At 32.0% G+C, this 25,291-nt stretch overlaps 1 protein-coding gene across 1 annotated transcript in view; it reads left to right on the top strand.

Annotated features, from left to right (window-relative positions):
* The window catches only part of EIF3H (eukaryotic translation initiation factor 3 subunit H), a 106,253-nt gene that overhangs the window by 67,249 nt on the left and 13,713 nt on the right, over positions 1–25,291 (top strand). Inside the window, exons 3-5 of the mRNA XM_051971008.1 lie at positions 19,232–19,399; positions 20,877–20,976; positions 22,300–22,449. Coding sequence (XP_051826968.1) covers positions 19,232–19,399; positions 20,877–20,976; positions 22,300–22,449 — 418 coding nt within the window. The remainder of the gene's footprint in view (positions 1–19,231; positions 19,400–20,876; positions 20,977–22,299; positions 22,450–25,291) is intronic.

Here is a 25,291-nt window from a genome sequence, read left to right as displayed (position 1 = left end):
TTTTTTTGTGATACCAAAATGCTATTCTACTTAAATTCCATTTGCTGAATTAATAATACCAGATATATTTAAAATCATGCTATACTGCCACTAGTGCACATGTAGTCAGGTGGTTTGTATTTTTGTTACTTTAAGGCTGTATTTAGCATATTGTTATTTTTTTGGGGGGGGTTGGGGGTTAGTGTTGCCCTTTAGTGGCTTTTATTTAACAATTTCCTTGAGTTACTTTAATAGTTTCTAAAATAAAAGTTCTAGCCCTTGGTTTTCAAACTGGTTCCCCTGATTAGTCTCCCAGAGACAGTATTTTTTTTATCTTAAATACCTCCTTACAATCACCCACGTTACCATACTATTTTCATTGAGAAGTTCTAAGTCTTTGCCAATTATAAATCTTATATTTATTTATTTATATTTTATTTTATATTAAAATATTTAAATAAATTAAATTAAAAAATCTATACATTTATAAATGTATATTTATATGTTATATATAAATATGTATAAACATATAAATGCATAAATACACAAAATAAGTAAATAAATTAATTAAAATATGTTATATTTATAAATAATACTTTTAAATTTTTTATTTTCTACATTGTTAGATAAGAGATTTTTTTTTTTAATCTTTGCCCATCATTTTCTCAGAACAGAGCATTATAACAAATCGTTTTCTTGGTTTAAGGGTATGTATTTTGTAGTGTTGATGTTATTTTTAGTAGTCCTATTTCAGCAGCTTTATTTGTGTCTCTTTCAGTGAACTGGTTTTTTCATCAAATAACAATAAAAGATTAACGTGAATATGCCAGTATTAAGCTTCATAAATTTTTAATTTTGCTACTTTATCCATCCTCAAAATCTGCTAAGGTATCCCTGGGCTCTGCCTCGATATGTTGTATCTTATTGGTAAATTGTTCTTAAAATTTTTGGTTTAAAAAAATGCCAGATTAATGTGTGTGTGTGTGTGTGTGTGTGTGTGTGTGTGTGTGTGTGTGTAAATTTTCTTACATGTAATTTGTATTATACTTGTTTCTTTCCCCCCCATTTATAAGAAGCCGAATCTAAAATAATATCAGCCATGCGTGTTTTTTTTATCTTTTATTTTTAACCATAATATATCTCTTAGGTTTGGACTTCTGAAAGAATGAATAAACATATTTTCAGTCTAACATTGACAGGATTCTAAATATGTGTAATTACAAGACTTATTATATAAGGATCTGATTGACTTATTTAAGGAACACTCCCAAATCTTATTCAAAATTATACTTCTGTTATTCATTCATTTTCAGTTTAGATATTCACTTATTTCCAACTCTTCATGACACTATTAGGATCTTCCTGGCAAAGATATTGCTGTAGTTTTGCCATTTCCTTCTCCAGTTCATTTTACAGATGAGCAACTGAGGCAAATGGGTTAAGTGAGTTGTGCAGGGTCACACAACTAGTGTGTCATAGACTGAATTTGAACTAAATAAGGTAAAATTTTTTTAACTTAGTATTGACAGGCTATCTGTTGCATCTCCTTCATTGTACCATCTCATTGCCCCAGATTATGTCACTAAAAATAAAAAACTTTTTGCTAAATGAATGGGATTTTTCTGTTAAGTCACCTGCATTTATTCAGTGATCAATTTTGACAGAATTTCACTTTTAAATTAATTTTATTTTGAACTTGAAACACTAAATAAAATGTCTATATATATAAAATACAAGAGGAAAAGAAATTTCATGAAGCAATGAATTTTTTTATAATATCCTTTTTCTTTTAAATATTTTAAAATTCCTCCCACATGTAACTTTTAAAGTTGTCATGCTTATTATCTATGTTTTCTTCAAGCCTTCCTTCTCTTTGCATTAAGGAAAAAGATCTCTTCTTTCCTCCCTTTCCCCTAGTGGAGAAAAAAGGAAAAAGAAAATCATTTTAACAAATATATGAAGTCAAAGAAAACCGATTCTTATGTTGGCTGTTTGCAAAAGTATTTTATCTTCAAGTTTCAGTGCTTCCTGAAGATATATGTGAGGAATGATAAAATCAAGTCTTCCCTTCCCTAAACTGATTTGTTTCCATCAATGTAGTCTACATAAATTTATTCTGTTTTACATATGTGGCAGAATAGATTCTGCTAAATTGATTAACAGATTTCTTTGTTTTTTCCTTGTGATTTCCTTGTGACACCTTTGTGTGGTGTCATGTAGTATGCTAGTGGTTAGTGTGGCCTTCTTGGTGTCTATACCATATGCATAAAAAATGAATCACAGTGCAGCAGTTAATCACTGGATAGTAATTAATATCTTTTAAACAACAAAATTATAGAAGTATTTTTTATTAAGTTAGATTAAATTTAAAAATTTAGGGGCAACATGAAGGACATTCTTCAACTTTAAAAATATTCCTCATTTGACTCCATTTCTGAAGATGATCCTTTTTGCATGTTTTCTCCATTCAGGTGACAGCCAACTTTGAATATGCCTGCTAAAAGTAGCAGGTACTTGTCTATCTACTCTTTCCCCAATGAACAGTTTTGCCTTCAACTGTCTCTGTGTGTGTGTGTGTGTGTGTGTGTGTGTGTGTGTGTGTGTGTGTGTGACAGAGACAATATAGAAGCTTAGAAGGGCTTTACTTAATAGGGTAGATGAACAGCATATATGAGTAGTACCATCTGGTTTAGGTTTTGTATCATCCTGAAAACCTTTTTTTAAAAAAATAATGAATGTAAAATTCACTTCTCAAAATTCAGAACATACATGGACACACAGTAGAAAATAATAAATCTCTATTACTAATTTATATACACTTAATCTATTTACCTTTCTTCTTTCATTCAGTATATGGAATTGAAAGGAAGAGTTTGAAAGGAAGTGGTAGAGATTTCCTTTTGTAGAAACTCTAATTTCATGAATCTAATTACAGATTCAGAACTGTTCAATGAGCAATTTATTTATTCTGAGTTATGTTTACTAATTCTGTTTTGCTTAAGGGAATAAAATAGGTTATCATCAGAAATTCCATATAGTAGATATTCACAAGTTCATTAATTACTCCTAAAGTAGTCGTCTTAATATATTATAGCATCTGAGTACCCTTTAGTGATACATTCAGTTTAAACATTTTAAATGTATATAGTTACAAAAACATGTTTTAGAATTTTTTACTCTATGAATTTTAAATTTTGTGAGTGATAGTATTTAGCTACTAAATGCAATAAAATATATTCTTTCAGTGTTTGAAATTGAAACAAAAAAGAATATAAATATAATTATACTTTTCACAATGTTTTTTTCCTGCTCAGTAATTATGCTTATCTTTGTTTTCAATATTCAAGAAGATATACTCTTCACTTGGAATTTCTGTAACTAGAAATTTAAATATTAAGACAATTTTTTTTAGATTATAGCCTATCATTTTTAAGTGAGTTCTTGATATTGTTCAGTATGCCTTGTAGGTTTTTCCTTTGCCTTGCTTTTTCCTTTTGAACTAACAACCTTAATTAGTGTACCTGTTTATTAGCTTCATTTTTTTTCTTGAGGCAATTGGGGTTAAGTGACTTGCCTAGGGTCACACAACCAAGAAGTGTGTTATGTGTCACAGGCCAGATTTGAACTCAGGTCCTCATGACTTCAGGGATGGTGCTATTAGCTCCATTTTCGAAGTCCTAAATAATTAATACTACTCATTTTGGAACTTAATCCTGAATTGTCTTATATAATAAATGTAGCCAAACTGGTTAAACCAAAGTTTGTTTAACCATTCTGTTTAGTTATTCTTTGATTAGTAAGTTCTTTAAAGAAAGAGATATTTCTATAAGCTGTATTTCCTTTGATTGATAAAATATTTTCAAAATTTGCTCTATTGGTATACTTTGCTCTATTACTGATTTACTTTTTTACTTTAATTTCAGAATCGTTGTCATTAATGGAAGTTTTAATAAATCCACATTTCACTTGTCATTGTGGAATAACAACTAGAATAATTCATTTACTTTATCTTTCGATTAAAAAGAAAAAATAGGCAATGTAGCTTTTTAATTTTAGATGATTTTTCTACTATAGATATCTAGTTTTCTAGTATTTTGAGTCCTTGACTTGGAATCAAGATGACGTAGGATTGAACTCTGCATCACACTAATATTTTTATATATATATTCCTCTGCAAGTCATTTTAACCTCTTATCATTCTTTGTTTCCTTAGCTGTAAAAGACTGCAGATGACTGTAGGGGTAACATAAAATTGGAGAAGAGCAAAACTGAAATGAAAGTTTAATCTGTACATGGTTGGCCAGTATATCAGTGTTGGTACAATGTTTAATCTGTATAGTGTTGGCCAGGACTTTCATTCCTGAGAAAATTCTAATTGAAGTCATTAAATATATGGTAAATGAACAACTGGAAAGGGAAGCAGTGATTACAAAGAGCTAGCATGGGTTCATCAAAAGCAGACCATTCCAGATTGAGCTATTTTTCTTTCCCTTTTTTGGAAGTTATTATAGAACTTCATTTAACAAATCTTTTGATAAAATCTCATACTGGGATAGAAGATGAGGAGAAATGGATGAACTCAAAACTGAATAGTTAGATTGAAAGAGTAATTGTAAATGGTTCAGTGTCTTTGTGACAAACTATATAGTATAATATTTTAGGTCCATTTTTGGCAGTGTTGTTTAATATTTAAATCAGTGATTTGACTAAAGTGATTTGACAATGATGTGCTCATCAAATTTGTAGATGGTACTAAGCTTGGAAAATAGCTAAAACATTGAATGACAGTAGTATAATGCTGGAGAAACTGAGGCAAGATAGAGATTAGAGAATTTTTAATATATTATTTGGAAGGGAGAGAATGTGCAGGGGGCATGGGGTCCCCAGGGCTGATGCCCAAAGCATTCAAGCAGCTAATGTGTACTTCCCATGAAGCATATATACACGTGGCTCCAAGCTACTAGGGGGTTAGACCGAGGCAGGGGAAGAGTCAAGAGCACTGAGAGTAGGATCGGACTATCAATCCCATTCTGACAGGGTGAGGGGAGGCACCAGACATTCTGATCAAGTTGGGATCAAGAAGATCAATGACAGAATGGGGGGAGGCACCAGACATTTTGATAAGTAGGTCAGGTCTGGGGTCATGATGTCTAAGATAGAAGATCTTTCAAACATCCTGATGATTAAGAGGGAAGGGTGGTATTGCAACCTAGGGATTGGGGCAGAATAACTGAGGTAGGACAGTTCAAGGAGACTGTGGCATAACAGTAGGACTACAAAGGAAACTTGATGAAGCATCAGACTGAATCTAAGTAGTAAGTTCAAATTCATTTCTTACATTTAGGTTAAAAAAAAAAACTTCATTAGTAAAAGATGAGTTAAGGTTTAGTTAGCTGCAGTTTGAAAAAGATCTGGATGTTTTATGGGCCTGAAAACTTAATATCAGTTATTTAATGGAGTAACCAAAAATGCTAATGTAGTTTTGGGTGCTGCCTTGATGAAGAAGACTATATGTATGTACTTTGCTTGTACTGGAATTCATCTTAATATTGTGTTTATTCCATTCAGAAAGTACATTGATAAGAAATATAGGTGAGGATAACTAGAATGATGGAAGTCTTTGAGGCCATTTGCTGAGAATTATTTGAAAGAATTGGGGATATTTAATGTGGAGAAAAAATAGATGAATTTAGATCCTCTGTTCTTCCTTGATTACTAATATGAAAAATAAGAAAGAAAATATGTTATTTAACCAATATTACATTGATAATTTGCCTTATCTCTATTACTTGCTTTGTAATATTTTCAAGTAGCCCCAGGTTAATAGTATGTTAATTATTTTCTCTTATTTTAGACTGTCCTGTCCATTCAGGGGAATCCTTGCCAATTTGTTTGACACCAACCCTCTTTATATAGGTGATGATTGGCTGCTTTCTCCCCTCTATCAAGGAAGCATCAAGAAAAGCTATAGGATATTTACTCCATGTTTTTCCCATTTGATATCTTTTGCTATATAACTACCCATAGGTCCATGAAAGTGGATAGGAAGTAAAGGAACATCATTATTTACATTAAGAGTTAGCTGAAAATTTACATTTCATTCAATTGCTTAAAAACATTGTCCTGAGAAAGTGTCATTAAGTTTCACCAGATTAAAGTTTAGAAGGGGAACTATCTAGTTCAATTGGAGATGCTGAGCAGAGAGTTAAAGGAGAGACTGAGGCTAAATATAGCTTAAAATTGTTGAGGCTTTTGGGATACCTTGTATACTTAAGTCACCTAAATAAAGATGATAGATTCATTCAATCACTAATTTTTTTAGATTTTTTTGTACTAAGCTAAAGAGGAGATTCTTGACTCTATTGCTACCTAGCTTGAATCACTGAATTGAATGGGTACAGTCTCAGTCAAATTAAGGCTATTGAAGACCAGAGCTCTTTTTTTGTTTGTTTGTTTGTTTGTTTGTTTTAAGCTGAGGCAGTTGGAGTTAAGTTACTTGCCCATGGTCACACAGCCAGGAAGAGTTGTGTCTGAGGCCAGGTTTGAACTCAGGTCCTCCTGACTTCAGAATTGAAGTCACTACCCCAACTAGCTGCCCCAAGACCTTAGCTTAAAAAGACCAGAATCTCCCATTTTATTCAGGGCCATCTCCTGTCATCTTGTCTAACTCTTGCCATTGGACTCATGTGATTCTGAAGGGGAAAATGAGGCAGGTGACCTTGCACAGCCTTCTCTCACTTAAATCCAATTCACTTGAATGTCATGGTGATAGGATACAGCTTTCAGGGGAAATAGAACAGTAATCTTGAGGTTCCCTGACCTTAGAGTTCTATTGTTCTAACAATCTGTCAATGATTTTAAAGTCTCATGGCCTTATAAATAGCATAGCACAGTCCTATAAACATTGCTGACTGTCAGATTATCTGACCAACCAACCGATGTTAATGACAACCCGATTCCTGAGACAGTAGTGAATAGCCCACCCTTCAAACCTACCTGTAAACCATCAAGTTAGCAAGATGATAATCAAATCCGTAGGATTTCGATGAGATTACTCAGTGAGAATGCAGAGAGGAGAATGCAGAGAACCTAGAACAGAATCCCTGGCAAAGAGACATAGTTCAGAGGAGTGATATGGAAAATGGACCAATGAAAGAAACTAAAAAAAACTAGTCAGGTGAACTTGGAGGGACAGTTCCATGAAACCTAAAATGGAGAATTATGTGTGAAGAGAAAGTGATCAATAGTGTCAAATGAAATAGGATAAGGATTGAGAACAGGCAACCTGATTTAACGATTAAGAAAACTTTGGTGTTAGCCAGGATACATAGAAAACTTATAAGACCAAAAGCATTTTCCCAGTAAAGTGTTCAGAAGATATGAACAGAATTCTCAAAAGAATAACTGCAAACTGTTAAATCACAAGAAAAAATATTCTACTGGAGTAAGGAGGACCTGAATTCAAATCCAGTTTCAGACACTTGATGCTTAAATAATTTTGTGACCCTCTGGTCAGGTCACTTAAACCCAATTACCTTACCAACCCCTTCCTCAAAGGAAGAATATTTCAAATAATTTACAAAAAAAGTAAACCAAAACAATCCAGTAAATTGATCAGATAGTCAGTGCTGAAGGGTCAGTAGAAAAAATAGGCACATAAATACATTTTTGTTGGTATTGTAAAGCTGGAAAGCAGTTTAGAATTGTGACTCTAATAACCAAACTGTTCTATGTTCTTTGATCCAAAGATTGCTTTACTAAGATTATACTTAAAGGAGATTGTTAATAAGAAAAAAGCACCCTTATGCACCAAAATACTAATAGTATTCTTTGTGTTAGATATTATAACTAGTTCTTTGCCAACACAAAGATATGATTGATAGGTATTATAACTTTAGTTCGTTGCTATCATTCATGTATATTTAATTATTTAAGTATGGGGTCGAAAGTATATGCTCATCATTTGAGAAATGGCTATCCAAGAATGTAACAATATTATTTTGATATAAGTAATATAGTAACAATAATAATATGGTCTGTATTGTTATACATAGCATGTAATAATATGTGTTTATGTAACATATAACATGTTATAATCCTATAATATAATAGTAGTATTATTGTGATATAGTAATATATTCAAGTGAGTTGATTACAGAGAAGCATGAAAAGATTTATATGACCTGATGCAGTGAAGAGCCTAGAAGACAACATAACATTATGATTACATCAATTTAGATGGAGAGATTAAATATAAAACAATAAAAAAGAATGTTGCAAAAGTATTTTTAAAAAAATCATGACTCATAGAAGAGAAATGAGAAGATACCCCCACCTTATTTCTTTGCAGAAATGGGAGTGCATGCATGTGATGTGATTCATGTTTTCAGATTTTATTCAGTGTATTGGTTGGTTTTGATGATCTCCATCTCCCTGCTTCCTCACCTCTTTATTTTTATATGATTTTTTTGATATATTGAATTCTTCCTTTAAAAGCTTCCTGTTTTTAATCTGATTTTTCATCTATTTGGGAATAGATTTTTATTCTTTTACATTCAAATCAGTTTCCTCTGTATTTTAAAAATGAGACTTTTATCAGCAAAGTTTGTTGTGAAAGTTTTTTTTCTTTTACTTCTTGTTTTAGTGATGTTGGTTTTATTTTTGCTAAAACATGAATTGTATTTAACCAGAATGATCCATTTTACCTGAAACATAGTTAACGTGGTGTTTTATAAATGAGAGCTCTCCATGGTAAGTGAACTCCTTGTTTCTGTGTTCCCTAGGTAGAATTTCAGAATTGAAATTGAGTGAAGAAACAGATCTCATGACATTTTTAATGACCAACTTGAAGTAAATTTTCCATTTCATCTTCTACCTACTCATATACTTTCATAATTGACAGCAATAAATTTGTAGCTTTAACACCAGTAGCTAAAATGAAATAGATTTGCAAGGATATCTTGAGTTATTTGCTTTGAAAAAGCTCAGTATGAATCTCTTGCAATATTTACATAACACATAATATTTATGTCTTGAGAAAGGTCCAACTTGGAAACAACTACAAAAAACTCTTTCATTTCTGGTATTTTTTCAGAACTTTTTAAAATGGAATTTGAAATACAAAATCCTTTCCTCTTGTCCTGCAAAATATAAGTGAAGCATAGCTTCACTTACTATCCATATTGCTTGCTACTTGGCAAGTGAATTATTTGTCAGAACTCATTAACACTTTAAAGGAGAATTATCCAGGAACAAAATGAAGTTCTTTTTCTAAAAATGTTTTGTAAGTCCACTAATGTTACAGGACTGTATTTATGATGCTTGTTGAATGGAATGACTAATTACCTAGGTACATGAGAATTTGTGTGGGATATTTTAATGAGAAACAGTGAATACTTAATAAAACGCTTAGGCAATCATATGGGTGGTATTAATAACAGATGTATTTATTTATTTGGGGGTGAATTAATGAATATTTGATGCATACTGGTGGACAGAATGCAGACGTTTTAAATAATCCGTACACATCATAGTTCTGAGTGTACAGAGAACCCATTTTAACTTATTTTCAAATGCAAAAGATGTTTGCCTGAATCTGCTTCTTCTAAATTCTACTTGCCTCCAACATTGTCTGAAATGTATGTGTGGTTTGGCAAACATCCTGTTAGAAGAATAGCACAGTGAAAGTTTTGTCCAGCTAAATGAAGGACCAGGGCCTTCATGCTGGTTGTCACATGGTACTGTTATAAAAGAGGGCTGGAAGCATTCTCTAGGAAGTGCTACTTGTTAACACTGATGCCAGAACAGAGGCCTGAAACTTGTGTATACTTCAGTGTTCACCCAATCTGTTAAATTCAGTGATAGGTTTCAGAGGATATTCTTTCCTTACTGTCCTTCCTGCCTTCCTCCTTCAATATTTCCTGTTCCCCAGAGGCTATCTAAATATATAATTTTTAAATAATTATAACTTTTTATCTATAGAACTCATGCCTGGGTTATTTTTTACAACATTATCCCTTGCACTTACTTCTGTTCTGACTTTTCCCTTTCCTCCCTCCACCCCCTCCCCAAGATGGCAAGCAGTCCTATACATGTTAAATATGTGACAGTATTTCCTATATACAACATATGTGTGCAGAACCAAACAGTTCTCTTGTACAGGGAGAGTTGGATTCAGAAGGTAAAAATGACCCGGGAAGAAAAAGAAAAATGCAAATGGTTTACATTCATTTCCCAGTGTTCTTTCTTTGGGTGTAGCTGCTTCTGTCCATCATTGATCAATTGAAACTGAGTTAGATCTTCTCTTTGTCGAAGAAATCCACTTCCATCAGAATACATCCTCATACAGTATCGTTGTTGAAGTATATAATGATCTCCTGGTTCTGCTCATTTCACTTAGCATCAGTTCATGTAAGTCTCTCCAAGCCTCTCTGTATTCATCCTGCTGGTCATTTCTTACAGAACAATAATATTCTATAACATTCAAATACCACAATTTACCCAACCATTCTCCAGTTGATGGGCATCCATTCATTTTCCAGTTTCTAACCACTACAAACAGGGCTGCCACAAACATTTTGGCACATACAAGTCCCTTTCCCTTCTTTAGTATCTCTTTGGGATATAAGCCCAGTAGTAGCACTGCTGGATCAAAGGGCATGCAGTTTGATAACTAGGTAATCTAAATATTCTGACTGAATCAATAACCCTTAATTGGGATTATTTATCTCCCTGCTGACCTTCATGGTCATCTTTAATCCCAATCAATATCCAGCAGTGGAGTATACCTGTTAAAAATATCACCATGGCCCAAGATGTTTTCCTTTTGGGAAACAATTAACCTTTATTAACTTAGAATTCTTTAAATTATCCATTGTCTTTGGAGGAGCTTTTTTTCTAGTAAATGATTTTTCTATTATTTCTCATGCCCAGCACTTTACTTTGTATTTAATCTTCATTTAATAAAATCATCTAAAACTCATATCTTGATATCATGATAAGATTATTATTGATTACACATAAATTTGATCCCCTTGGAAATTACAGTTGCAGTTGAACCATATGTGTGAAGTACGATGCAATTTTCAAAAGGAAGTTGTGAAGTTTTGTGGAAAGTTTTGAACTATTTAGAAGCATTTCTATTCGATAGACTGTTAGCATGTGTTGTTTTTCTCTTAATTGTTATTGATAATTAGAAAATTATGTTGGATTTTATTAGTGGTTAGTTTTATATGACCTAGAGATAAATAGAGATATAGTGGCCAGACTTCTGGACCTGGAGTCAGGAAGACCTAAAATCACTTGTAGCCTCAAACACTTGCTGAACTATGCTCTGTTTACCTCAGTTTCCTCAATTCTAAAATGAAGGTGATAAACATATCTATTTCACAGAGTTGTTGTGAGGATCAAATGAGATATTTGAATAGGGCTTAACACAGTCCTATTCAATTTAAGAAAAGCTTTTAAGCAAAATTTAATTCACTTAATAACCAAATTGACAATGTTAGATATTTCTTTTCCAAATAATTTTGATCCACTTTTTATAGATTTCATTGAATTTATTTACAAATTTCAAATGACTAAATAACCACTTAGCTTATATGCAAATAATGAGTTCCTGAAATTGTTTAAGGTATTTTTTTGAATTCCTTAAGAAGTAACTTGTAAAATATAGCTTATTTTATTATTTTTCTTTGACTTACATGTATTTCATAGATGTTCAGCTTGTGAGAGCCCTTTCCACCAGTTTAGTAGGGCTTCTCTGTTATTGATTCACTTCCATTGTGCTTTGCTAGGTTAGTGAGTATTGTCTCCCCGACCCACCCACCCATTACTCTCCTCTTTAGATTGAGTCAAGTGTATTCAATAGTTTCTTCCTACTTTATAATAAGAAAATGTTTTTCTGAAGTAGATGTATTAAATAAAAGGAAGGGGGCATTTTTATTTCTTTTTATTATTTTAAAGTATGTCTTGGTTGGGATTGTTGTAAAAGAAGGAAATTACAGAGCTGGATAGAGAGTACAAAAAGGCATCAGGCTTTTTTTTTACTCAAGTGGAGATGAGGTTTTCTTATTTAAAATTTCTAATTCTCTTATCTTTTATAGTGATTGTTAGATGATAGATTATATACTTTCATTTCATTGCATGCTCCTGTTTTATCTAAGCCACATATATTAAAACTTAAATTTAAAAAATGATAGTTACTCAGCCAGCTTTTTTTTTAAAACAAATCCAAGTTCATTTAAATTGTTAAATTTTAAAAATTTACCGTTGCCAAAACACACACACACACAAATTTTTTTTTTTTTCTGCTTTGTTGTTGGTAGTGGTTTTTTTTTTTTTTTAAGTGAATATGAATGTCTTGGTGCCATGCTATGCAAAGAGTTACTCAGTGTTGTAGATTGGTTACTCCTTGGCTTAGTATAGGGTTAACTAATTAGGATAATTGTAGAGGTTGTAGGTTAGTGTAAAACTGAAGCTCACTTTTAAAGCCCTTCCAATTTTTTTTTTAGCACTTACTCAGTTGCTTCTAGATACTGCTTTGTGTTCATAATTTTAGTTGCTTCAGTGATAGTGAATAGCTTGTTTTTGAAATTCATTGACTTACCTGCTCTTCTCCTTTAGTGGAAAGAGTTTAATTCTAAATTTTTTTTTTTTAACTTAAAACCAGCATGACAGTTTCCTACTCTTGAACACTAACAATTTGACATAAAAATGTCAAATTACAAATTTGAAGCCTAATTTTCTGGAAAAGATGTTTTGTAATTTGTTTTTAGCCTAATAGTCACTTCTTTCCATTTATAGATAGTCTATCACTTTTAAACATTTTTTTGCCATTAATTCAGATGAGAATAGTGAAAATTGCTAATAAGAGTCTGTGTTAGGTAAAAGGACATCATTGTGAGATGCAAGACCATTGTTCATAGCACCATGTTGCTTTCACAAAGTTGTCTATGACCTCTTATATATGCTTCCAAGGAGCAATCATTAATTCAAAAAATACTTTATGTACTTTCTGTAAAAATTTCTTTTTTCTTTTTATTTATGTTTGCCTCCCTTTTGCTCTTATTTCTGCCCATCTGTTCTTTTTAATTACATCTTATTTCTTAATCAAGAAGCATTTTTTTTTCTGCCTCCCACCTGGTTCCCCATGTTCTTTTTCCTTTTTCTCTTTGATGTTAACCTTGTACTAAATGTGCATAGTCAAAGAAAACAAGTTCCCCCATTGTTGGTGTTCAAAATCTGTGTCTCTGCAAATTAATCTCTCAGTTCCATATCAAGTGGAACATATTTGATCAGTTTTGTAGATTCATGATTGGTCATTGCTTTCTTCAATTTAGATCTTTCAGATTTTATCATTTCTGTTCTTCCTCTCCTTTGATATCTAGTCTAGATTTCGTAGTTGCTGTTCATTCTTCCTTTTTGAAGAGAACTAGTGACATCACAGTATTGGGGTCACAGTACATTGGCTAATCAATCCGGTATGAATTTGGAAGGCTTTACCACAAGTCAGGAACAAGTAATCATCAGAACATTTTCAGATGGAGATGTCTCTGAATTTGCACAATTCATATTTTATTTGTGCTATTGCTATTCTGCTTTGCGCATGGTGCATTATTTCATGTGACTATCCTGTGCCAGCATATCCTATATTTCACAGCCAGTACTAAAGTTTTAGTGTCCTTGAACTATTTTTTCTGATCATGTGGGTGTTTGCCTTATGTGAGATTTTCATAAAATATTCTTTTACATAAGTGTGTATTTGCCTTTTGTGCTATGTGACCAGTCCATCAAGAGTTGTGCACTCTGTAGTAATTTGAATACTTGGCTGTTGTTTGTCCTTCATTCTCAAAGAAGACCATGACATTAGGAAGGTGATGCCATTGTCGAGGTTCAAAAGGACATTCCAAAAAGTTGGTACAGACCAGTGTCATGATTTATCGCAAAAGAATTTGCAGATTTGAATCCATCTCCAAGTCAAGAGGCAAAGTTTATTTTAGTTGTAATGCCAGTTGAAGCAGACAAGTTCTGAAAGGAGTTAGCAAAGAACCAGGAATAACAAGATAAATCTATAGGATAAAATTAGAGAGACCAAAGCTTCATGTTACTTTTTTGCTAACTTTATGACTTTAAAGTTTAAGGGGTGTGCTATTCAGTTTTGTTTCAGGAAGTTGGTTGTCACTTACTAACAGATTGTCTTTCCGACAGTCAGCAAAGTTTGTAGGATTGTGCTATACTACTATTCCTAAGGCCAGAAGATGGTTATTGACAGATTGTTAGAATAATAGCACTCTAAGGTCAGGGATCTCATGCTTACTGCTCTATTTCCCCTAGAACTTGTACCCATGTGGATCTACTGGCAAGATTTAGATCAAGACAACTGGAGATGGCCTTGGATAAAATGGGAGAACTTAAGATAAGGTCTTCTGTTTGACTGAGGCTGCATCTGTTCAATTCAGTGATTCAGGCTAGGTAACAATTGAGGCAAGAATCTCCTCCATAGCTTAGCCCCCCCAAAATCTAAATAAATTAATAAGTGAATGAATGAATCTGGAAAAGGATGACCCTTATGTTTCTAGCCAAAGCAGAAATGACTGGCATTTACATTCAGTCTCAGTCGATGAGGACCCAGGCAATGACCAAATGGAACTTGGTTTAGGACCTATTGGTGGCCAATTAGAATCAGATTGGTTTTGGTTTAAGGTCTTGTCCTTAAGAAGGAAATCTAGCCAGCAGAATTCACCTTGAAAGAGAATCTCAGTGTCTTGCCAAGTAATATTCAGAATCCTCCTAAGACAATTCAAGTGGAAGCAGTTCAGTTTTTTGACCTGGCACTGATAGACCCCTAAGTTTCACAGTATATGTAACAGTAAAGCCAGCACATTGACTCTGTCAGCATCAAGAATGCTAGGCAATCTACTAATAGTATCAAAAGATATACCCACTTAGTAATGGGTGGAGCTTCCCATTCTTCAATACCAAGTAGATATTTGGGGCTTCCCATTCTTCAATACCAAGTAGATATTTGAAAATAGCTGGCCACAGATTCTCCTGAATATAACTTTTGTGCTTAAAATTGTAAAAGTTTGGGAACAGTTGAAGCTTTCTCTGCTTATATTGTCACATAATCACTGCCATTTCAGAAATAGCAGCACTATTTATCGTTCCAATTACTTTGAAATGCTACTTTCCTGAGTATAAAAATGGCTTACAGGTCTTGAAGTTGTCTAAAAATAATATTTGGAAGGGATCTTACAGGTTCCCTCTAGTCCAGTCTCATTTTATGGAGAACCTGAAGATGAAAGATATTAAAATTAAGTGACTTTTCCAGGCTTCACAGGTTTTAAGTGGTTCAGCTGGGATTTGAACTCAGGTTCTAATTTTCAAAATCTAGCATACTTTTCACTATGCTACATTTCTTAAGGATAGAGGTAAAGACAGAAAGAACTCTATATAACCACTTAAAACGATGCTTAATGCTTCTATATGAAAATGCCTTTTTTTAAAAGCAAGACATTTATAGTGAATTTAAAATTCCTTCTCTGTTAAATCCAAGGAACTTTTAAAAGTACATTTACATTGAAACTTCACTATTTGTAAAAATTATTTTTACCTTTCAAGAATCACCTTTTCCGACAGACCCTTTAATTCCCAGGAGGAGGTCCTTTGTGAATAGACTTTTTAGAAAAATCATTGTTTGATGGTGGGATTTGTGGGGAATAGATCAGCAGCTCTCTTTTAATTACAGAATTTACACAGAGATTCTCATTTAAAGTTTGTACAGGAGACCAAAGTGTACCAAAGTACTCTTGGTATGTTACCCCTTTGATTAACAGGAAGACTCCAGGGTAGTTAGGTCTTCAGATTACATTTACCAAGACATTGGCAGTTTCATTATAGCTTGTAAAATATTTACATTTATATATATTATTTTTGCCTTAGAGTTTTACGGAGGCAAAATCAAGATATAACCAACAATGGTTAGATTGACTTGACAAAAATGTGCATGCTAGGACAAGGGAGTGGTGTTAAGGTGGGAGCAAGTAGTTAAAGCAGAAATAACTGCCAGCTAAGGGAAAAGGTAGGTAATGTTGAAATGTATCATATAAGAATATTTCTTTCTCTCTTTTTTAATGTGCTTTTTAATATTATTGGGCCTTTGATATAAGTAAAAATCACTTTTGCACAAGGTCCTTAATAAATGTATGGGGTAAATGATAATTTCACATCATTGTGGAAACAGATTGGCTAGATATCTTGGAAAATAACTTTATTACCAATGATTGATGAGCAAAAATTCACCCTTCTGAGCCTCAGTTTCCTTATCTAAGTGAACATAATGAAAACATGTTATACAAAACAATGAGGTATAGTTATGTAAAACCAATTTACTTTAACTCTTTCAAGAATCTCTGACCTCTTAGGTTTCGATAACCAGTTTTGCTTCTGATTAGCAATCATTTCACTCCGGGCCTCAATTTTCTTGTCTAAATATTATAGTAATCTTAGATTGCTTTGAATTTTTAAATTTATGATTAATTTTAAGTTCTACATATTTAAAAGTTATATCTTATTTTAAAAGAGATATGAGGGTGTAATTTACAGTGTTGGATTTGCAGGTGGGAAGGACCTGCATATAATATTATTCATTGGTTTTGTTATCATAAATGAGCAAGTTTACTTAAGCTCTCAGTTTCAGGTAAATTGTGGAGGCTAAATTGAGATAGTTAGGTAGGGAGTTCCTATATAAAGCTCTGAGATTGGACATTTTCAGGGACAAAGCAACATATTTCTTAGTAGAGATCCTACTTTGTCTCTTCTAGTTCCTAACATTATAAAAGATTTATATTTGTGATGTTTTGTAATTAGATCATCAAAAGCAATGCTAAACTAAACTCTGCTTACATTTTAAATATTGGATTTTGTATATGAATGAGTTAATTAGGAGTACTCTGGCCTTTTGTTTTAGTAGATTAAAATTTTTTTTTCAAATATCTTTTTAACCCTTGTTCACTGTCACTAGTTCTAGACTTTTAACTTAATCTTTTGAAACTAATTATAATTTTATTATATTTACTAGAGTACACAATGATTCCTGCCATTAATTGAACTGTTTCGGATCATGGAATTACCAAGCCACTTGAAAATTTCCTCCTCAAAAAGACAAATTTATTGTAATGTTAGCAAACATGCTTAAATATCCTGCCATTTTGGGCAGATTTACTTAATACATAAAATAGCAAAAAGACTTCAAATAGCTGAGTATAAATAAGTGTTTGTTGATATCTTCTGTTTCTTATATCATTGTAGGTATTCCCAGCATCTTTTCCCCCTCTCATCCAGATAGCTATCCCATATAAAACGTAGTTATTTTTTAAGAGAAAAAAAATCGGGACAACTGATTGATACATTGAAAAAACAAAAATATGTAGCGTAATAACTGTAGACATCCTACCTTCTGCAAGAGGGGAATGGAACTGGAAATGTCTTTTCCTCTCTCTTCATTTGAGTTCCATTTGAGCATTATAATTCTGTCCCAATCACTTTTGATTTTTTTGTTGTTGGTTGTGTGTAGTTCTTTCCATTTACATGGCTGTAGTTATTTTAAAGATTGTTTTCTTGGCTCTGTATACTTCACTGCATCAATTCATTTAGGTATTGTGCATTTATTACATCAAACTGTTTTTAGAATGTACTAATTGTCTTATTACATATATATATACACCATAGTGTGTTTAGCCATTCCCCAATTAAAGGGCATCTACTTTGTTTTTAATTCTTTCTATTACCAAAAAAATATCTGGAATATATGGGGACTTTATTCTTTTGATATCTTCCTTGGGATATAAGACCAATTAATGAATTCAGTCTTTTGTTCAAAGGTCATAATTATGTATTAATTTTTAAGAAAAATATTCATATTCAGAATTGCAAACATTAGAGCTTGGAAAATCTTTAGGCATGTTTCTTATTCCTTTGAAAAAACACTGTATTAGATAGAAGCTCTGTGTGAAATCAGCCTTTAAATGAGAAATCTGAAATCTTTGTCATAGCCTAATGAGTCGAAAAGACCCTTTATACTCTACTAGATTTTTTTAAAAATGAGCATGAAAAGAATATTTTTTTAAAAAATAGTAATATACATTTTATTCTCAAATAGTTCAGTGAATTGACTGGGAAATGCCAATAAGCAAATTTTTAGCCTTTTCTGTTGGAGGGGAGGGGTAAGAATTGTCCACTCCATAGAGAGTTTTTTTTGTGTAACTTAAGGCATTCTTTGACTACTTTTTTACCTTCCAGAATCAGAGGCTCTAGTCAAAAGTTTTGAGGGGCAATTTTTTTTCCCATTTGACTCCAGTGTGTTATAAGTCTTTTGCAAAATTTTCCAGTAAATTCTTAGGTCTTGGTTGAAGATGTAGACATCATCAAAATTTAGTTTTGATGCATTTAGAAGTTAATAAAAATCATTATTTCACAACCTTAAGATTATTTTTCTCAGTGTATTTAAAGAATGTAGATTACGGTTTTGAACTTCTCAACTTTCTGATTCTTGAAACTTAATTCTTTATTAAGTAGACCATTACATATAATGTGTTCAGCACATTATAGACTTAAAATGTCTTTATAAAATATTTTCTTATTTAATATGTTCAGATCATTGGTAATTTTCTTTTATTCTTTATAACTTGCTACACTGACGAACACACAGTAACAAATATGAAGGATTTTTAAAAATCAGTATATGCAGTAGGGGGCACCAGATGAAGACAAAAAGGAATTCTGATATTTTTTTAGTCTTTTTCAATCAGCTTAGTATACATTGCTTCCTCTTATGGTTTCAACTTTTCTATTGTACATAAGTAGTGGGGGAAAAACAGGTAGAACTCATTTATAACCCTCAGTGAAACTTAACCTCTTAGAGCCCAAGTTAATTGTATACATGAAAATTTTCCTCTTGAAGTATTTATATCAAATTATTGAGAATTAAGTTAACTAGTTTAATAATTATATATTTGTATTATATTAATACCATAGCATCTTCTTACTGTTTCCTAAATCAAAATCTCATATTACTTTTAAAAAAGGAAGGAAATAATTGTCAAGTGCATTAAATAAATTGACCTTAAAAAAGATCTGGAAATGGACAGTGTGATGCTTTGAATATTTCATTTAGTTTGTTTTAGATGCTTTTGTGTAATGTAGTTGTATTTATGTGTGGTTTAAAAATTTAATGCTGTGTCTTTTTATTTAGTCCAATATCAGATGGAAATGATGCGCAGTCTTCGTCATGTAAATATCGATCATCTTCATGTTGGTTGGTACCAGTCTACATACTATGGCTCTTTTGTAACCCGTGCTCTTCTGGATTCCCAATTCAGTTACCAACATGCAATTGAAGAGTCTGTAGTTCTCATTTATGGTTCGTAGAAATTTTTCTTTATTATTCTTTTCTCCCTTAATATTATTACTACTATTTTTGCATTCTGTCTTTTTTGTCTATAAGAGTAGCCTGGCAGGCCCTCTGAAGTAAATACCAACCCTGTGTCTGCAGCAGCCTCAGCAGCAGCTAAGTCTAGACAGGGTTTCCTTCTTTCTGTTTATTTTTCTTGCTATCAGAGCCCTGATGTGTATGTTTTGGAATGCTGGAGTAGCTGCTTCATTTTTATTCCTCCATCTCCCCTCCCTTGTTGAAGGGGCTAGTGGAACTAGACCAGATGTCTAACAAACCCCGATTGCTAGAGTGTCTGGCTCTGTACGTGACTGACCAATCATAACACAACTTGCCAAGATTTTTTTTTTTTTAATACCTCTGACAGGAGTGTACAAAACCTGGACTGTTTCTTAGCACAAAGATTTTTTTCTTTTCTGCCTGTTTAATGGTGTTTCCTCAAGCTCTCCAGACCAGATGTTCTGTGCTGTATCAGAACCGTAGGCAATTTAACAGCTTTATAGCCTCCCCCTCCCCAAACACTCACAGTTTGCCATATCTGGCAGACTTGCATATAGTTTCCAGCTGAGAAGTAAATGTAACGTCCTGAGTATCTGTCAGAAAAAATACTAATGAATACGATCAATCTTATGAGCTGCCCCAAAATTGTTTCAGTATGTTAACAATTGGATTACAGTAAAGAACAAGTTGTTAAAGTGTACTTATATTGGCTGGAAACATTGCATCATCAGACCTTGATGAATTTTCCACTTGTTTCAGTCTATTTTGGTTTTCATTTTATCACCTATTGCTAAAAGTTTCACTGTGTTAAGTTTCAGACAACATGAATGTTAACACAGGTTTTAGTCTAATATTGGCTTGCCTGAGCCATTATCATGCTCCAAGTGTTAAGCTTCCTTATTGTAGGAGTTTTTAAACAGTTAGTTTTAACAAAATTATTTCCCCTCAATGTAAAGAGACAATGTCAAGACAGCATTCTTAATCTCTGTGATCTTTGTTTTGAAATCACTTTCATCTAAGCAGTCTAGATTTAATCAGGTGAAAAATATAGAAGAAATAGCAGGACACATAAATGTAGATATAACTTATTTTTTAAGGAACTGTTTACTATAATTTTCATATTTAAATTGATTTCCTTTTTATTTAAGATGAAAATAATACATCTTTAAAAGGTATTTTTTTAATTGCAGAAAATTATAAATTCAAAGGATTTTAGGGTTTTTTTTCTTTCTACAGATATTTATACTTTGTAATTTTTAGTTATCACATACTTGCTTACTCTGTTGCGTTCTATTTTTCTGTTCTGAATTATAGTCAGATTAATTTCTCTTTTGTACATCTACTTTGCAAAATAATTATGTGGAAAGCAGTGGATTTCATTTAGAATGAATCAAAGAATGATGGCAGATTTTTTTTTTTTTGGTAATTATTCTTTTTCTTATTCAAGATCCCATAAAAACTGCTCAAGGGTCTCTGTCATTGAAGGCATACAGGCTGACTCCTAAACTGATGGAAGTTTGTAAAGAGAAAGATTTTTCTCCTGAAGCGTAAGTGTTTTTTGATCTTTTGAAAAGGGATTAAAACATTTTGGTTTCTGAAATATTTTGATGAAATTTACCTTATATTTCCTAGTACTATCTAGGTGTTAATTTGATATACTGGGTTTACCTTATATATAGTATAGGCTGTCAAAATTACTTAGCAAAAACCTCTTTCTCCCTTTCCAGATTTAGTATCTCCTTCACAGAAAGTGAAATTCAATTAATTAAAATTAGATTATATATTTATAGAAATGAATCACTGAATTTGGTTGGGTTGAATTGAATGGAATGAAGGGAGATCTGAAGAATGACCAGACTTTGTCTGTAAGTTATATGTCTTTTCTGGTGTGTTGAATTCATTCTCGGTCAGCTAACAGGATGGAAGAACACATAAATGATCTTTTAAAAGGCTTGAGTTAAAAATATTATGTAGGAGAAGCTTTACAAAATTTTTTAAATCAGATTGATAGTTGCAATAGGAATTAGCATATCAGTATTGGTGCTTTGTAATTCCACTTAGTCATAACATTCTCTTGTATTGTGTATTAGAACCTTTTCCATATTAATTTTCACATTTCATTTTTTTGTCTTAGCACTCAAAATGTTCTTTTGCCCTGTACTTCCCTCCCCTCCAGAATAGTGAAATTTTTGCATGTTATATAATTTATTTCCTGAGTAATCACAATTAATATGGGGGAAATAATACAGCTTCCCAGATAGTGAAGAGATATCAGTAGATTTTTAAATATCAGTGAGCTCTTAGAAGAATTGAAAGAATTTTAAATGAAAAACATGCTTTAAGAAATGTTATTACAAACTTTCCTTAATACTGCACTGATAGTATTGCCAACTATTTTATGTCTAATTTCTGGGTACTTAGTCTTTCTATTAATTGTTAATTTCTTTTCCTTTGATAGGTTTTTAAGATTAAATTACTGAGTACTAACCTATTTCTTGTTGCATAAAAAATTATTTGAGTTTTTTCATGTTGTAAATATAGACTTCTAAGTATAAGTGACTATGAAATTAAAATTTTATTATTTCTGGCACTATTTTAAGGATATCTATTGGGAAGGGAAGGACTAAGTAAGTAAAATTGCTAGGTTTATAAATTGAATAAATACTCTAATAACCTAATATTTAATTATCCTAATAATTTGCCTTTTGATTGGCCTTTAGAATAATCCCTACCCATTTTGGGGGTGGTATTATAACCAACATTAACTCCAAGGGATAGCAAGCTAAATGGAATAAAGATGTTAAAATACAAGCGATTTTAACATTTATTTATGACCATAAAGACTGAAATATTTTTAACTTGTTTCACAGATTGAAAAAGGCAAACATCACCTTTGAGCACATGTTTGAAGAAGTACCGATTATAATTAAAAATTCACATCTGATCAACGTACTAATGTGGGAGCTAGAAAAGAAATCAGCTGTGGCAGATAAACATGAATTGCTCAGTTTAGCCAGCAGGTAAGTGGGCCTGTCTAATCTAATGGAAATTTTATATGTTTTTTGCCACTTTTCTGGAAAGGATACTTTTACTCAGTCTTCACCTTCCCTAAAGGAAATGGTTTTCCCATAGCATTAGGCAGTTACTGAAATACATAAAAACTTGTTAGCAGTTGCCTGCATATGCTAGCAGTACTTTCTAGACTTTGCTAAGAAATAGGCATGAAATAGCATTCAACTAATAAATGTTGGGACTTCAATCCTTACTACCCAAATGATAATCTCCTAATTTACTTTTTTATTTCTTATTTATTTGTTTTGTACTTTGATATGCCTTGAGTGGTAGGGATTTTAAAATTTGACATAACTTTGTTGTCCTATGGCCTCATACTTAAGGAGCCATTTAGAGAATAAATAAATGTCTGTTGAAATATACTTTTTATCTAAGCAGTGTTTTCAATTTTTTTTTCCCATTCACTAGAAGCTTGGGACAAGAAATTCTATCACTACAGTGAGATATTAGTTTAACTATTTGATCTTCAATTAAAATCAGATTAAAAAAAATTCAGTGGTGATATTTTCTTATTCAGTTGCTAATGAGCTTTTGAAAAATTATTCTTAATTTACAAGGAAATTTCTTTAAGAAGGAACTGTAATTTTAGCATTAAAAAATACAGAAAAAGCAAATTAAAGTGATAGCAATGGATGGCTCCAGTTTGTATTTACTTATGATCGGTTTTGATTTATTTTGCAAAGAGGAAGCAGGTTGGAGAGCTGTAGAGTGAAATAGGATGTTGCTTTCTTCGGCATTTTTTTTCCAGTTTTTGATGTCATTGTTCCAGTGATTCCAAAAATATCAGAACATGAACAGAAGACCACACTGGATTGCTGCTTCATTGTTCTGCTACAACTTTTGGGCTTAAGTTGGTTATATTGGAAGTTCCTTGTTCTATTCTCTCTCAGGCCATCAGTAGGTTTAATGTGCAACTGGAAAAGACTAGGAATTAAAAAGCAAATAATAATAAAGACTTGAAGAAGGATTATGAAAAGAGTTTAGCACCAATGGACTCAGTTTCCTAGGAAAATTCTGAGCACTAGACTATGACTGAATGCTAAAATAGTCATGAATAAATATTCATTTTATGACTCATTTTTAAAAAATTAAAAAAATATATTGTTACATTTTAAGTTCCAAAGTGTTTCTTCCCTCCTTTCTTTTTTCCCTATTCTGTACCAGAGAAGGTAACCATTTGACATAAATTTGTAAATATATGTAAAACTTATACTTTTGTTTGTCAGTTTTTTTCTCTGAGCTAGAGAGCATCTTTCTTCATAGGTCCTTTATTTGAGTATATGTAGTATTTTTAGAATAAGGTGGTTGTTCACAATTATTTTTCAAATGATATGATTGTTTTTGTATATGATGTTCTCTTGGTTCTGTTCATTTCACTTTTCATTATTTCATGTAAGTCCTTCCAAGTTTTTTCTAAAGCCAACCATCTCACTATTGTTCATAGCACAGTACAGTCATATAGTACAACTTTAGTCATTCCCCAGTTGATTCCCCTCAATTTCCAGTTCTGTTATCATAGAAGAGCTGCTGTAAATTTTTAGAACACATAATTTTTTTTTCCTCTTTCCCCAATCACCTTTGGAAACAGACTTCAAAGTGGTATTACCAGGTGAAAGGGTATATATGGTTTGCTTGTTTTTTTTAACTTTTTGGATGTTATTTAGGTATAATTCCAGATTGTTTTTTAAAATTGTTAGATCACTTACAACTACACCAGTAGTAGACTGCATCTTCTCCAACTCCTATGTGGTAGATATGAAATGATACCTCAAACTTGTTTTAATTTGTATTTCTCTAATTAATAATATTTTTCATATGAATATATATATATATATATATATATATATGTATATATATGAATTCTTCATAAAAAACTGCCTGTTTGTAGCCTTTGACTCTGTCCAGTAAAAGAATGAGCCATATTCCCCCATTTTCTGCTTTCCTTCTAATCTTGGCTGTATTGGTTTTATTTGTACAAAATCTTTTTGATTTAATGTAATCAAAACTATCCATTTTACATTTCTATATCTTTTGTTTGTTCTTAAATTTTTCTCTCCATAAATCTGGTAGGTAATATGTTCCATGTTTTAGTTTTCTTGTGATATATTCTTTTATATCTAGGTCATGCATCCATTTTGACAATCTTTTGATAAATGGTATAAGATACTGGTGTGTACCCAGTTTCTGCCAGACAGCTTTCCAATTTTCTCTATTTTTTATCAAATAGTGTATTCTTCTTCCCAAAATTTAAATCTTTTGCATTTGATAAACACAGAGTTACTAGAATTATGACTATCTATGCTATCTACTCTCTTCTACTAAACCACTTTTCTGTTTCTTAGTCAATATTGGGTAGTTTTGATTATTACTGCCTTATAAACAGTTTAAGGTCTGATATTGCTATACCTACCCTTCCTTTATTTTTTTAAAAATTGATTTCATTCAAAACTTTTTTGTATTTTTGTCCTTCCAAATTAATTGTTTTTCCCAGCTCAGTTTTTTTTTTTTTTGATAATTTAATTGGAGTAGCATTGAATAACTTAGTTTATGTAGAATTGTTATTTTAAAAATTATATTCATGTAGTTCTTGGGTTTCTCTTGACAGGTACACTCCTAGGTATTTTATACAATCTAAAAGTTTTTTTAGATGAGGTATCTCTTAACTTTGTTTTTACAGGGTGTTGATGACATATAGAAATGCTAATGATTTATGTGGATTTATTTTATACCCTGCTACTCTGCTAAAATTATTGTTTTAACTAACTTTTTAATTGAATCTTTCAGATTTTC

This window comes from Antechinus flavipes, chromosome 1 (assembly GCF_016432865.1).
Source record: "Antechinus flavipes isolate AdamAnt ecotype Samford, QLD, Australia chromosome 1, AdamAnt_v2, whole genome shotgun sequence".
Taxonomy (NCBI): Eukaryota; Metazoa; Chordata; class Mammalia; order Dasyuromorphia; family Dasyuridae; genus Antechinus; species Antechinus flavipes.
This window is presented reverse-complemented; position numbering and strand designations above follow the sequence as displayed.